The sequence below is a fragment of the Lepus europaeus genome, chromosome 5 (assembly GCF_033115175.1).
Source record: "Lepus europaeus isolate LE1 chromosome 5, mLepTim1.pri, whole genome shotgun sequence".
Classification (NCBI taxonomy): Eukaryota; Metazoa; Chordata; class Mammalia; order Lagomorpha; family Leporidae; genus Lepus; species Lepus europaeus.
Window position 1 is genome coordinate 148,578,387 of NC_084831.1, and position 13,013 is coordinate 148,591,399.

The 13,013-nt window shown below is 44.4% G+C and overlaps 1 protein-coding gene across 1 annotated transcript in view; it reads left to right on the forward strand.

Annotated features, from left to right (window-relative positions):
* Positions 1–13,013, forward strand: part of UBE3C (ubiquitin protein ligase E3C) — a 125,722-nt gene that overhangs the window by 39,614 nt on the left and 73,095 nt on the right. The window contains exons 7-10 of the mRNA XM_062192930.1: positions 2,082–2,235; positions 2,671–2,891; positions 6,272–6,423; positions 12,321–12,508. Coding sequence (XP_062048914.1) covers positions 2,082–2,235; positions 2,671–2,891; positions 6,272–6,423; positions 12,321–12,508 — 715 coding nt within the window. The remainder of the gene's footprint in view (positions 1–2,081; positions 2,236–2,670; positions 2,892–6,271; positions 6,424–12,320; positions 12,509–13,013) is intronic.

The following is a 13,013-nucleotide window of genomic DNA, read 5'->3' on the forward strand; positions in this document are numbered from 1 at the left end:
CCACGTGATGTTTCACAATGCGCGTTTCTGTCGGCCTCTGGATGTTCTGTGCTCTGAAGATGACCAGTACTACCAGCACTTTTTTTTTTTTCCAGATCAATTTATTTATTTGAAAGTGTTACAGACAGCGAGATCTTCCATCTGCTGGTTCATTCCCCAAATGGCCATTCGTCCAGGACCGGGCCTGTCTGAAGCCAGGAGCCAAGAACTCCATTTTCGTCTCCCGCGTGGGTGCAGGGGCCATCTTCCGCTGCCTTCCCAGCTGCACCATCAAGGACTAGATCGGAAGTGGAGCAGCTGGGAATCGAACCAGCGCCATGTGGGGTGCTGGTGTCGCAGACGGCTTTACCTGCTATGCTACAGTGCTGGCCTCACAGCAAAAGCACTTTCAGGCTTTTTTGTTGGGTTTCATTGGTAATCCATTGTGTAATAGACTGGGCTAATTACAAAGTAGTTGTGATGCTAGAGCACTGAGTATTTTGTTTTGTGACAGTACAAAATATACAGTTCTATTTTTAAAAAGTATCCTAAAGGGCCGCGCTGTGGTGTAGCTGGTAAAGCCACCACCTACACTGCCAGCTCCCATATGGGCACTGGTTCAAGTCCCAGCTACTCCACTTCTGATCTAGCTCTCTGCTATGGCCTGGGAAAGCTGTAGAAGATGCCTCAAGTCCTTGAACCCCTGCCCCCCACCGTGGGAGATCTGAAAGAAGCTCCTGGCTTCAAATCTGCCAAGCTCCTGCTGTCGCATCCATTTGGGGAGTGAACCAGTGGATCGAAGATTGTCTCTCTCTCCCTCTCCCTCTCCCTCACTCTTCCTTTCAAATAAACAAATATTAACAACAACAACAACAAAAATCCCAAGCAAGTGGACTAGGCTTTTTAGTGTGTGCCTTCAAATATGCTACACAATATTCTGATTTTACAAAAAAGGAGGTAAATATTTCTAAAAGAATATAGTGATAACAGGTTTTGTTCATTGCACAATTAGGCTATGATCCAAAACTTAAGAAGGAAAATTTAGTAAAGGTTGTGAATGTTGTTTCTGCTTATATACATAAGGGGCTTCAAAATGTTCATGGGGAACTAGAACTAAAAGGTAATGTGTATTTGCCATGAACTGTTTAGAGCCCTCTTGTATAAACTGATTTTTAAGCACTCAACCTCTTTGGCACTCAGCTTGTGATCTCCAAGTGTATCATTACCTTGGTGAGGAACTAGGAGTCCTCCGAGAAAAGTCGGATTGCAGGACGTGGTCAGTGTGCAGGAGATGAGATGGGCATCCTGTCTGTCAGAGATCCAGGTGTTCCCCACGACCACAGGCAGGGGCGATCAGTGAGGGTGACAGCTGCAGTAGATTGAGATAAATCCATGTGTTTAAATCCATGAATTTAACATCATATCAGTAGGATATTTGAAAACGTACCTGTTTTGGTTCCTGATTCCAGCTTCCCGCTAATGCTGACCTTGGGAGGCATCAGTGGTAGCTCAAGTAAGCTAGTCCTTGAAGCCTGTATGGGAGACCTGAACTAAGTCCCATCTCAGTCCCAGCCTTGGTAGGCATTTGGGGAGTGAATAAACAGATGGCAGGTCTCTTTCTCTCTGCCTGCCTTCCGAAAAACCATGCAAACCAACTGAATACTTGGGGAGTACTTTGGCAACATATCAAAGATCGTAATATTTTTTGTATTTGGATTCATGTTCGAATACTGGTTAGGTGTTCATGATCTTAAAGAATTACTACTTACTTTCACTGTGATACCGATTTGTTTTTAAAAATTATCTTTTGGTGCTGTTCTGAAAGAATTGGATCTTAGATTTGCTTTTGAATGAGGGCGAACATAACTGAAAAGATCAAAGTTGGTCATTGTTGACACTGAGTAACAGGTGTGTGTTGTTTATCACCCAGGTTAATCATGTGTTTGTTCCAAGTTTACTTTAACAAAACATTAAAGAAAAGTTAAATTCAGAAATTTGTAAAAAAATTTGTAAAAAGATTTGTAAAAAAAAACAAAGTTGTTTTTTCCATTGTTATACGAAAAGGTGCTAAATTTTAAATATGTATTTTTCCTTTCTTTTAGGATATTATAGATCTCTCTATTTGTTGATTAACAGTAAGCTTCCATCAAGTATTGAATATTCTGATTTATCTCGAGTTCCTATAGCAAAAACTTTGCTGGAGAATGTTCTAAAACCATTGCACTTTACTTACAGCTCCTGTCCAGAAGGTGCCAGGTGAGAATGGGGTAGTCTTAATTGGTTTTGTCATTTCCAGAGCTTGGAACCTAACAGTAACTTTTATATAGGATGCTATTTTAAATATAGACTTGAGAGTCAGATGTCTACTTTATTACTGACTTTGTTTATAGAAAACTGTGTACTGTCCTTTGTGTATCTGCCCTGCAACCTAATGTAAGTTTGTAATTCTGATAACATGATTATTTTCCTGCTTTCTATTAGCTGTGAAAAGATACAGAACGTGGTGGAGTTACCTTAATGGAGAAGACACTAAATTGATCTCAGGTTGATCTGATTGATATTAAATAGCTAACTTGGTTAATTTGCAATAGCAGATTTTCTATTTAGGAAGATATTTTGAAAGATAATTTTGATCGGTGACTTGAGCAATATATTTTGACTTTACACAGTTCTTCCGTTTTTCTTTTCCAGGCAGCAGGTGTTTTCAGCCTTCACAGAGGAGTTTCTGGCAGCACCTTTTACAGATCAGGTTTTTCATTTTGTCATTCCGGCGTTAGCAGATGTCCAGACCACTTTCCCTTATGAGCCTTTTCTGGATGCACTGTTGTTACTAGAGAGGAGGTATTCAAGACAGAGTGGTGGAGCACCGTGGCTTTTTTACTTTGTTTTAACTGTTGGTGAAAGTTATTTGGGTATGTGATATAACATATATTTGCTTGTACTCTAGATAGGAGCATTAGTAGGCTAGCCAAGAAGAGGCCATGCAGTGGCAAGTGTCACGTAGGATGGGCTTTAGGTGGGGTTTCAGGGAGGAATATAATGTGCCTATTCTAGAAACGTAGTGTCTTCCTGGAGTCTGTTTTCAGTTATGTAATATTAAGAGAGCTTCATAAAGTTCATGGAGAGTACACATTATCTTTTCTGGTTTTCCATAAATCTTTTGAAGCTGCATTGTGTATACATGAGTTGTTAATATAAAGAGATACTGATGTACTCCAACTGCTGCATTGTTAGGGGCTATGAACTGAACCTCGCCCCAGGCCTTCACCTATGCTTTGACCAGGAGGTTGCCTTTTCTTTTCTATTTATTTATTTGAATAACAGCATTACAGAACGAGAGGGAGAGACATAGTGAGATGTTCCATCTGCTGGTTCACTCCCCAAATGGCCTCAGTGTGTGGGAACCAGGAACTTCTCCCATTGGGTGGCAGGGTCCAAATACTTGGGGCATCTTCCCCTGTTTTCCCAGGAGCATTACCAGAGAACTGGATCAGAAATGGAGCAACTGGGACATGACCTGGCACCCATATGGACGTGGGTGCTGCAGGTGGCAGTTTAACTTGCTATGCCACTACATGAGCCCCAACCCTGATTTCTCTGAAAAGAAAGCTAAGCCTAGGACTATTATTTTGGTGTGACAGGCTAAACTGCTACCTTAGTGCCATTCCTAGTTGCTCTGCTCTATCATCCTTTCAAATAAATAAATTAATAATAAAAAAAAAAAAGAAAACTTGTCCTGTCTGCGGGTTCCTTTTGATGGAGTGAAAAGGATAGATACAGGAAGTTCTATTTTGTTGTGTTGTCTTAAGATTTATTTATTATTTAATTTGAGAGGCAGAGTAGCACAGAGGGAAAGACAGAGAAAGAGAGGTCTTCCATTCATTGTTTCACTTCCCCAACACCCACCACTGCTAGGTCTAGGCCAGGCTGAGCCTGGAGCCGGGAACTCCATCCAGGTCTCCCAAGTGGATTGCAAAGATCCAACACTTAAGCCAGTTTCTGTTGCCTTCCTAGATGTGTTACTAGGAAGCTGGGTGGAAAGCAGAGTAGCCTGGATTTGAATTGGAACCGTACATATGTGATGCGGGCTTTGCAGCCGTGCCTCAGTGCATACCCCGGAAGCTCTGCTGTGGCGCACCTTAGTGTGCTTACTCTGAGTAAATGTCTTTACTACTCAAAAGAGAAAATCATTTTATCAGTGTTGGTTGAGATCATGGAGACCACGGTGGATATTGTCAACAAAAATAAGCTTACCAAGATGCAGTAGGAGATCACTTTTCAGCAAATAATGCCTAAAATCACTAATGTGAAAAAGATATTATTTTTTTGAAAGAGTGAACTTTCAGAGCAGTCCTCAGAGCAGAAAATGAGAAAATAAAACTTGAAGTACAAGTTAAAACAAGTAGTAGTGAGTGAAATGGTCAACAATCAGATACCAAAGTAGACGTCCATCTAAAAAAGAGCAGGCAGAGTCAAAACTTGTATTCACTGAATGAAAGAAAGTGCAGCAATTGAGGGTAGAAACGGGAATTGCTTCCTCAACAAGCTCAGGCCTTCACTCAAGGAAGAAAGAAACGAAGGTTGCGGGGCTGGCACTGTGGCTTAGTGGGTAAAGCTGCAGCCTGCAGTGCCATGATCCCTAAAGGGCACCGGTTCGAGACCTGGCTGTTCCACTTCCGATCCAGCTCTCTGCTCTGATCTGGGAAAGCAGTGGAAGATGGACCAAGTCCTTGGGCCCCTGCCCCGACGTGGGAGATCCGGAAGAAGCTCCTGGCTCCTGGCTTCAGATAGTTGCAGCCATTTGGGGGAGTGAACCAGCGAATGAGAAGACCTCTCTCTCTGCCTCTCTGTAACTCCACCTTTCAAATAAGTAAATATTAAGAAAAAAAAAAAAAAGAATGAAAGATAAGAAAAATCAAACTGGTTTTCCTGCTCTTAGATTCAGTATAGCATGCATGTCTATAATTGGGTATGTGAAAAGTTTTACCTACATACTAAACAATTCAGTGGCTGCCAATGCATGTCCTGTAATTCAGTTAGTTCCCACAGGCTGCGGTCAGTCACATAAGATTGCTACCTCCTCAGAGGCCAATTGCCTGTAGTAGGCTGTCACCTGCACTTGGGACCAACCAGCAGAAATTCAGCTTCCCACAACCCCTCCTTGGGTTCGATAATGTAGTAGGATGGCTCCCAGGGAAACACTGTGTTGACTTATTTTTGATGACGAATGCAGCTGTCCAGCCAGATGACAACATGCACAGGGCAAGGCATGTGGGGACCGGTGCAGCTTCTGTACCCTCTTTGGGTGCCTTTCCTATACCTCCAGGTCTTGGTTTGGTTTGGTTTTTTAGAGATGTATTTATTTTATTGGAAAGACACAGTTAACAGAGAGAGGGAGAGACAGAGAGAACTTCCATTTGCTGGTTTACTCCCCAAATGAGTATGATGGCCAGGGCTGGGCCAGGCTGAAACCAAGAACCAGGAACTTTTTCCGGTCTCCGAGGTCGGTGGCTTAAGTACTTGGGCCATCCTCTGCTGCTTTCCCAGGCACATGAGCAGGGAGCTGTTTCAGAAGTGGAGCAGCTGGGACTTCAAACTAGCGCCCACCTGCCATGCCAGGGTCACAGGCAGTAGCTTAACCCGCTTAGATCACAATGCGGGTCCCACCTCTCCCTTCCTGCAGTAGGGGAGCGGCTCTGACAGTGCTAACCTTCTGATCACTGGTCTTTTTGTGATGAGCTCCTTCCAGAATCTCTCCAGGAGCTCCACCCAAAGTCCTTTCATTAGCATAAACTCAGTTGGAATTAGAAGAATTTGTTGGGGCCAGTGTTGCAACATACTGGGTAAAGCTGCTGCCCGCAATGCCAGCATCCCATGTGAGGGTCAGGTCAAGCCACGGCTGTTCCACTTCTAATCCAGCTCCCTGCTAATGCACCTGGAAAAGTAGTGGAAAATGACCCAAGTCCTTGGGTTCCTGCACCCACGTGGGAGATTTGGAGGAAGCTCCTGACTCCTGGCTTTGGCCTGCCCCAGCCCCTGCAAATATTTGGGGAGTGAACCTGTGGATAGAAGATCTCTCTCTCTCTCTCTCTCTCTCTGTAACACTGCCTTTCAAATAAAAATCTTTTAAAAAAAAGGAAAAGAAAGACTATTCTGAGAGTTTTAGGTGCTCTGTGACGTTACCCAGAACAACGATGAAATATATTTCATACTGTAACACAGAAATTTAAAAGCCAGGCTTTGAGCAGAAATGCCCCGCCGTGTGTGAGAAGGTTTTCCCTTGTCTCGCCAGGGGCGCTCTCTGAGGAAGGCCTGCTGGTGTATTTGCGCGTGCTCCAAACCTTCCTTTCTCAGTTGCCAGTCTCGCCCGCCAGCGCGAGCTGCCACGACTCCGCCAGTGACTCTGAAGACGAGAGTGAAGAAGCGGACAAGCCCAAAAGCCCGGTCAGTCCCCAAAGTGTCTGTGCCCTGAGCATGCGCTGCCAGCGGCTCCAGGGGGAAGGCGTTTTCTAGCTGTCTGTCTGCTATCTGTATGTGTGCGTATATATTGGAGGCGAAGGGAGAGAGAGCTCACAGCTGCTGCTTTCTCCTTAAATGCATGCAGCAGCCAAGGCTGGGCTGGGGCTAAAGTTAGAAACTGGGAACTCAGTCTGGGTTTCCCACCTGGGCGGCAAAGAACCCAGTCGTTGGAGTCATCACTGCCCTCTCCCGGGCTCTGCATTAGTAAGAGTGGTGGAGTCAGGAGCTGGAGCCGAGAATCAAACCCAGGCTCTCTGATCTCAGGCCTGGCTGTTTCCGTTTCCAGGCTAAATGCTGGTTCTTATTCTTCAGCACTTAAGTTAGGCAGTCACGCAGTTTTGTAGCAGAACTTTCAGCCTTAACCTGTACCTCTACTTTCATCATACTCTTCCCTAGGGATTGGACTGTCTTACTCCATAGCTTTCTCTGTACATCTGTGGAAAATGATTACAGAAATACATAGTTTTTAAATTTATTTTTGGGGTCAGCATTGTGGTATAGTGTGTTAAGCTGTTGCCTACAACATTAGCATCCCATATGGGTGCCGGGTTCAAGTCCAGTTGCTTCACTTCCCATCCAGCTTCCTGCCAGTGTACCTAGGGAAGCAGCGGAGGATGACCCAAGTCCCTGGGCCCCTGCACCCACGTGGGAGACCTGGATGAGGCTCCTGGCTCCTGGCTTCAGCCTGGCCTAGCCCCGGCCATTGCAGCCATTTGGTGAGTGAACCAGTGGATGGAAGAACTGTCTCTCTCTGTTTCTTCCTCTCTCTGTAGCTCTACCTTTCAATAAATTTTTTTTCAAAAAATTCTTTTTATATGCAAAGCTGAGTCAAACTGTACACTAATTCAATTATTACTTAGGAAGTCTTGGAAGTGGAATTGTTGGATCAAAAGTCCCCCCCCACACACACACACATTTTAAAATATATATTTATTTATTTAAAAGGCAGAATTACAGAGAGACAGAGATTCTCCATCTACTGGTTCACTTCCCAAATGGCCGCAGTGGCCAGAGCTGAGCTGACCAAAGCCAGGAGCCAGGAGCTTCTGGGTCTTCCATGCAGTGCAGGGGCCCAAGGACCTGGGCCATCTTCTACTGCTTTCCCAGGCAATAGCAGAGAGCTGGATCAGAATTGGAGCAGCTGGAGCTCAAACCGGTGCCCATACAGGATGCCAGTCCTACAGCCCTGCAGAGAGATCTTCCATTTGCTGGTTCATGCCCCAAATGGCTGCAGCAAGTAAGATTGGGCCAGACTGGTGCCAGGAGCCAAAGAGTCCAGGCAGATCTCCCACGTGGGTGGCTTGGGCCAAGCACTTGGGCCGACATCCACTGCTCCAGGACTTGCACTCTGATATTGAGTGCTGTTGTTGCAGACAGGGGGCTGAACCTGCTGCAGCAACACTAACTTCCAAGTTAAGTTCCTTCTTTCGTGTCACATGAACACCAAATAATGTCTTTTATTTTACTTTTATAGAGGGTGAATGTTAACTTACTTTTACATTAGTTTTAAGTGCATTGTCACATCCTGAAGTTCTTTTTGTCCCTTTATATTACTAAGAGTTTACTAATTTATTATGTAAGAAAATTTAATTGTATACACACACACATAATTTGCATGTTTTACTTAAGAGAGTTGTCTCCACTGAGTTTTTGCCTTAATTGAACAATTGAAATGGTTTAAGGTACAGCTACAGTAAGATGTTAAATTGTTTTTGTTACAGAATTCGTATTTATTTATTTGATAAGTAGAGTTACAGTCAGTGAGAGGGAGAGACAGAGAGAAAGGTCTTCCATCCGCTTGTTCACTCCCCTCTGGCCACAATGGCCAGAACTGAGCTGATTAGGAGCCAGGAGCCAGCAGACTCTTCCTGGGTCTCCCATGCGGGTCCAGGGGCCCAAGCACTTGGGCCCTCTTCCACTGCTTTCTCAGGCCATAGCAGGGAGCTGGATTGGAAGAGGAGCAACCAGGACTAGAACCGGCGCCCATATGGGATGCTGGCACTGCAGGCGGAGGATTAACCTACTATGCCACGGTGCCGGCCCCTCATGTTGATTTAATACTCAGTGTAATCCCATACTATGCTTGAGTAGCTCAGGTTTTCTAGGGAAGTGAAAGGGTTTGTTAATACTTCCCTTCAAGATACAAACAGGTGCATTAGCTTAGAATGAAAGAAAATGAGTACAGTAAGAAAAAGAAAAACAGATTTTTCATTGCTGGGGTTTATAGGTGATGGGAAGGTTGATTACAAAGGGATCAAACTGAATTTTTTCTTACCAGGACTGTTACATCTGTTAAAAAACTGAACTATACAACAGAAAGTATGAAATTTGTTTTCCAGTTACAGTTATGAGACAGACGTTTGGATTAGTGTTTCAGACGTCTGCATCCTGTTTGGAGAGCCTGGGTTTGGTGCCCTGCTTGGTTCCGTGTTCTGTGTGCCTTGGGAAGCAATCAGTGATAGATTAGTAGTCAGGTTCCTTGCCCCGATGGGGGAGACCTAGAATGGTTTCTGGCTCCTGGCTTTAGCCCAATCCGTCCCCTCAGCCTTGTGGACATCCAGGCCAGTGAATGGGTGATAGCTCTTTTTCTCTGCCTGTTAAAACAAAAAAAAGAAGAGAAAGGAAAAGAAAAGCAAAAAATATTCTGGAAGGGGGAATTCTGTGTAAGTGGAATGTACATAAAATTTATGTCTTCATTAGAAAGTTAAGTTTTTTTTAAGTTTTTTATTTGAAAGGCAGAGCTACAGAGAGGGAGACACACACACACACACACACAGATCTTCCATTCTCTGGTTCACTGCCCAGATGTCTGCAACAGCCATAGCTGGGCCAGACGAGCCAGGAGCCAGGAGCTTCCTCCAAGTCTCCCACGTGGATGCAGAGGTCCAAATACTTGGGCCATCTTCTGCTGCCTTTCCAGGCACATTAGCAGGGAGCTGGATCAGAAGTGGAGCAGCCGGGACTTGAACCAGCACCCACATGGGATGCCAGCACTGCAGGTGGTGGCTTAACCTACTATGCCACAGTGTCAGACCCGAGAGTTAAATCTTTAATAATTACCTTCCAGAGAATCTGAAATATGCACACACACACACACACACACATAGTATATTCCGTATGCATGTGACATGATAGCAAGAGAGCTGTCAAAGTCCACCCTTACTGTTACCCAGCAAACGTGATTAAGGCAAGCATGAAGACTCACGAGCAGAAAGAGTCCCCAGTTCCTCTTGCTGTGACTGCACTTTTAACGTGAAAAAGAGAAACAGCTTATGAATTTTTAAATTATTTAGGGGAAAATGTTGCTCCATTTTCTTTTTTAGTACATTCAAGATCTGTTTATTATTAAACTTAACTCCTTTTTCATTCTTTTAATTTTCCCCTTGCCTTAAATTTTGTTTCTTCTTTTCTATCCACATTTGGGTTAGGAATTAATGGCCCAGTTGTAGACCAGGCACTTATGGATTTGACGGATTTGACTCCAGTTCATTCTGTGCCGGGTCTTTTATATCCATGTTTATATATTGCCATTTGTCTCCTGTGATATTTAATTATGTAGAATTAAATTTGATTTTATGACATTTTTCGAGAGTCGCAGTTTGCCCTTTGTAAGTTCTTTTGTCCTTAAGTTCCTGTATAATCTGTTTGCTTACTGTTCATGTGTAATTTACGTTACAATTGTACACTGCAAATATATGGAGCTGGTGTTGTGGCGTTGCAGATTAAGCCCCTACTTGTAATGCCAGCATCTTATATGAGCGCTGTGTTGTGTCCTGGCCCCTCTGCTTTTGATCCATCTCTTTGCTGATATACCTGGGAAAGCAGCAGAAGGTAAGCCCAAGTACTTGAGCCCCTGTCACACATGTGGGAGACCTTGATGGAGTTCCAGGTTCCTGGCTTTGGCCTGGCCCAGCCCAGGCTATTGTAGCCATTTGGGGAACAAACCAGCTGATGGAAGATTCTCTCTCTAACTCTGCCTTTCAAATAAGTAAATAAATCTTTTTTTTTTTTTTTTTTAAATAGTGGTTCAGTGTGATACACCTTTGTTCTAACACATCTTTACTAAGTACATTTTAAAGATCCACATTTGACAGATGTGATTTATTTCTGTAGTTTCTAATGCAATGTTTTATTTGATAAGTTATTATAGATTGCTTATATGCAGGGTTCCAAACAGCACTGCACAGAAAACATACTTTTTTTTTTTTTTTTTTTTGAGAGGCAGAGTGGATAGTGAGAGAGAAAGACAGAGAGAAAGGTCTTCCTTTTACCTTTGGTTCACCCTCCAATGGCTGCTGCGGCCGGTGCATCGTGCTGATCCAAAGCCAGGAGCCAGGTGCTTCTCCCGGTCTCCCATGCGGGTGCAGGGCCCAAGGACCTGGGCCATCCTCCACTGCCTTCCTGGGCCATTGCAGAGAGCTGGACTGGAAGAAGAGCAACCGGGACAGAATCTGGCACCCCAACCGGGACTAGAACCCAGTGTGCCGGCGCCACAAGGCGGAGGATTAGCCTGTTAAGCCACGGCACCGGCCACATACATTCATTTTTCAGTGTATATGTATATATAGGTAAGAGAAAAAGAATGTCTTTGAATCATACCCCAGATGAGTATGTTTCATAGAATATTAATAGCTTTTTTTTTTTTTTTAAGATTTGTTTATTTATTTTGAAAGCCAGAGTTATGGCCAGCGCCGTGGCTTAACAGGCTAATCCTCTGACTTGCAGCGCCGGCACACCGGGTTCTAGTCCCGGTCGGGGCGCCGAATTCTATCCCAGTTGCCCCTCTTCCAGGCCAGCTCTCTGTTATGGCCCGGGAAGGCAGTGGAGGATGGCCCAAGTGCTTGGGCCCTGCACCCGCATGGGAGACCAGGAGAAGCACCTGGCTCCTGGCTTCGGATCAGCGCAATGCGCCAGCCGCAGCGGCCATTGGAGGGTGAACCAATGGCAAAAAGGAAGACCTTTCTCTCTGTCTCTCTCTCTCACTATCCACTCTGCCTGTCAAAAATTAAAAAAAAAGAAAAAAAAATAGAAAGCCAGAGTTAGAGGAAGAAACAGAGAGATCATCCATCCACTGGTTCACTCCCAAGATAGCTGCAGTAGCCAATGCTGGGCCAGTCCAGAACTGGAGCTTCATCCAGGTCTCCAATGTGAGTGGCAGGGCCCAACACTTGGGCTGTCTTCTGCGGCTTTTTCGCAGACAATGAGCAGGGAGCTGGATCAGAAGTGGAGCAGCTGGAACATGAACCAGCTCCCATCTGGGATGCTGGCGTTGCTGGCAGTGGCTTCACCTGCATTGCTACAATGCCAGCCCCTAACTCATGTTTTATTCAGTGGATGAGATCATCGAGTAAATTAAGAGATATCATAATATATTTATCATGTATATTCTTCAATTAAAAATATTGTTAACGATTCTTATTTCGCTTCAGCTATGAATTCTCAGTTTTAAGTGGAAATACCATCATATGATATTAGTTTCAGTGTTTATGCTGTCTTGGTAGAACTTGATCTAAAATATGTAATATGTAAATACCAAAGTGTCATTAGTTGGCAAAAGCTGACTGTTGACAGTATCGTGTGTTACCATCCTGGGCACAGTTGATAGCTGTTGGTGACTGAGGCTCTCTAGAGGACTTCAGATTACTTCAATGGATATATAAATACAGATGTTGATAAATTAATTGTGATGTGGATGATCTTTAGGTAATACCTACCTTGTGTTTTCACTGGATGAAAAGTACAATTCTGTTAACGCTTGTAATGGAGAAATAGGTTGTACCAGAATATCATTAACTTAAACTGATTTTCCTGGTGTGTTTTAGGAGGATGGTCGACTGTCGGTCCCGTACATAACAGAGGAATGTCTGAAGAAGTTGGATACGAAACAGCAGACCAACACCCTGTTAAACTTAGTGTGGAGGGATTCAGCTAGTGAGGAAGTCTTCACCAGGATGGCGTCCATCTGCCACACGCTGATGGTGCAGCATCGCATGATGGTGCCGAAAGTCAGGCGAGTCTGCTTTGATGCTAATAGGATGCAAACAGTAAAACACGTTTCCCTCTCCTGGGATTTACTTTGCTCATAACCCGGGTAGTTTTTATCTGCTATTTTCTGATGAATAAGACGTAGAATATTCTGTTTTTCAAGCATTTCGTGGTAGATGGAGCTTTATCTTTTCCAAACCATCAAATCAAATACCATTTGAATCCTTTCCTTGCTTATGAGGCTCTGAAGAACGCTGTGTGGGTGAAGTGTTAAGAAATCAGGTCTTGGGGCAGGCATTTGGGCACACCAGGTTAAGCCACTTCTCAGGATGCCTGCATCCTGCATGGAGTGCGGCTTGGCATCTGGGCGCTCTGCACTTCAGATCCAGCTTCCTGCTCATGCACCTGGGGAGCAGTGCATGGTGGCCAAGTATTTGATTTCCTGCCACGCAGATGGGGGACCCTGATGGAGTTCCTGACTGTTGCAAGCATTTGGGCGGTTCTCCTCCCCCCAACCCCATGTGTGTGTC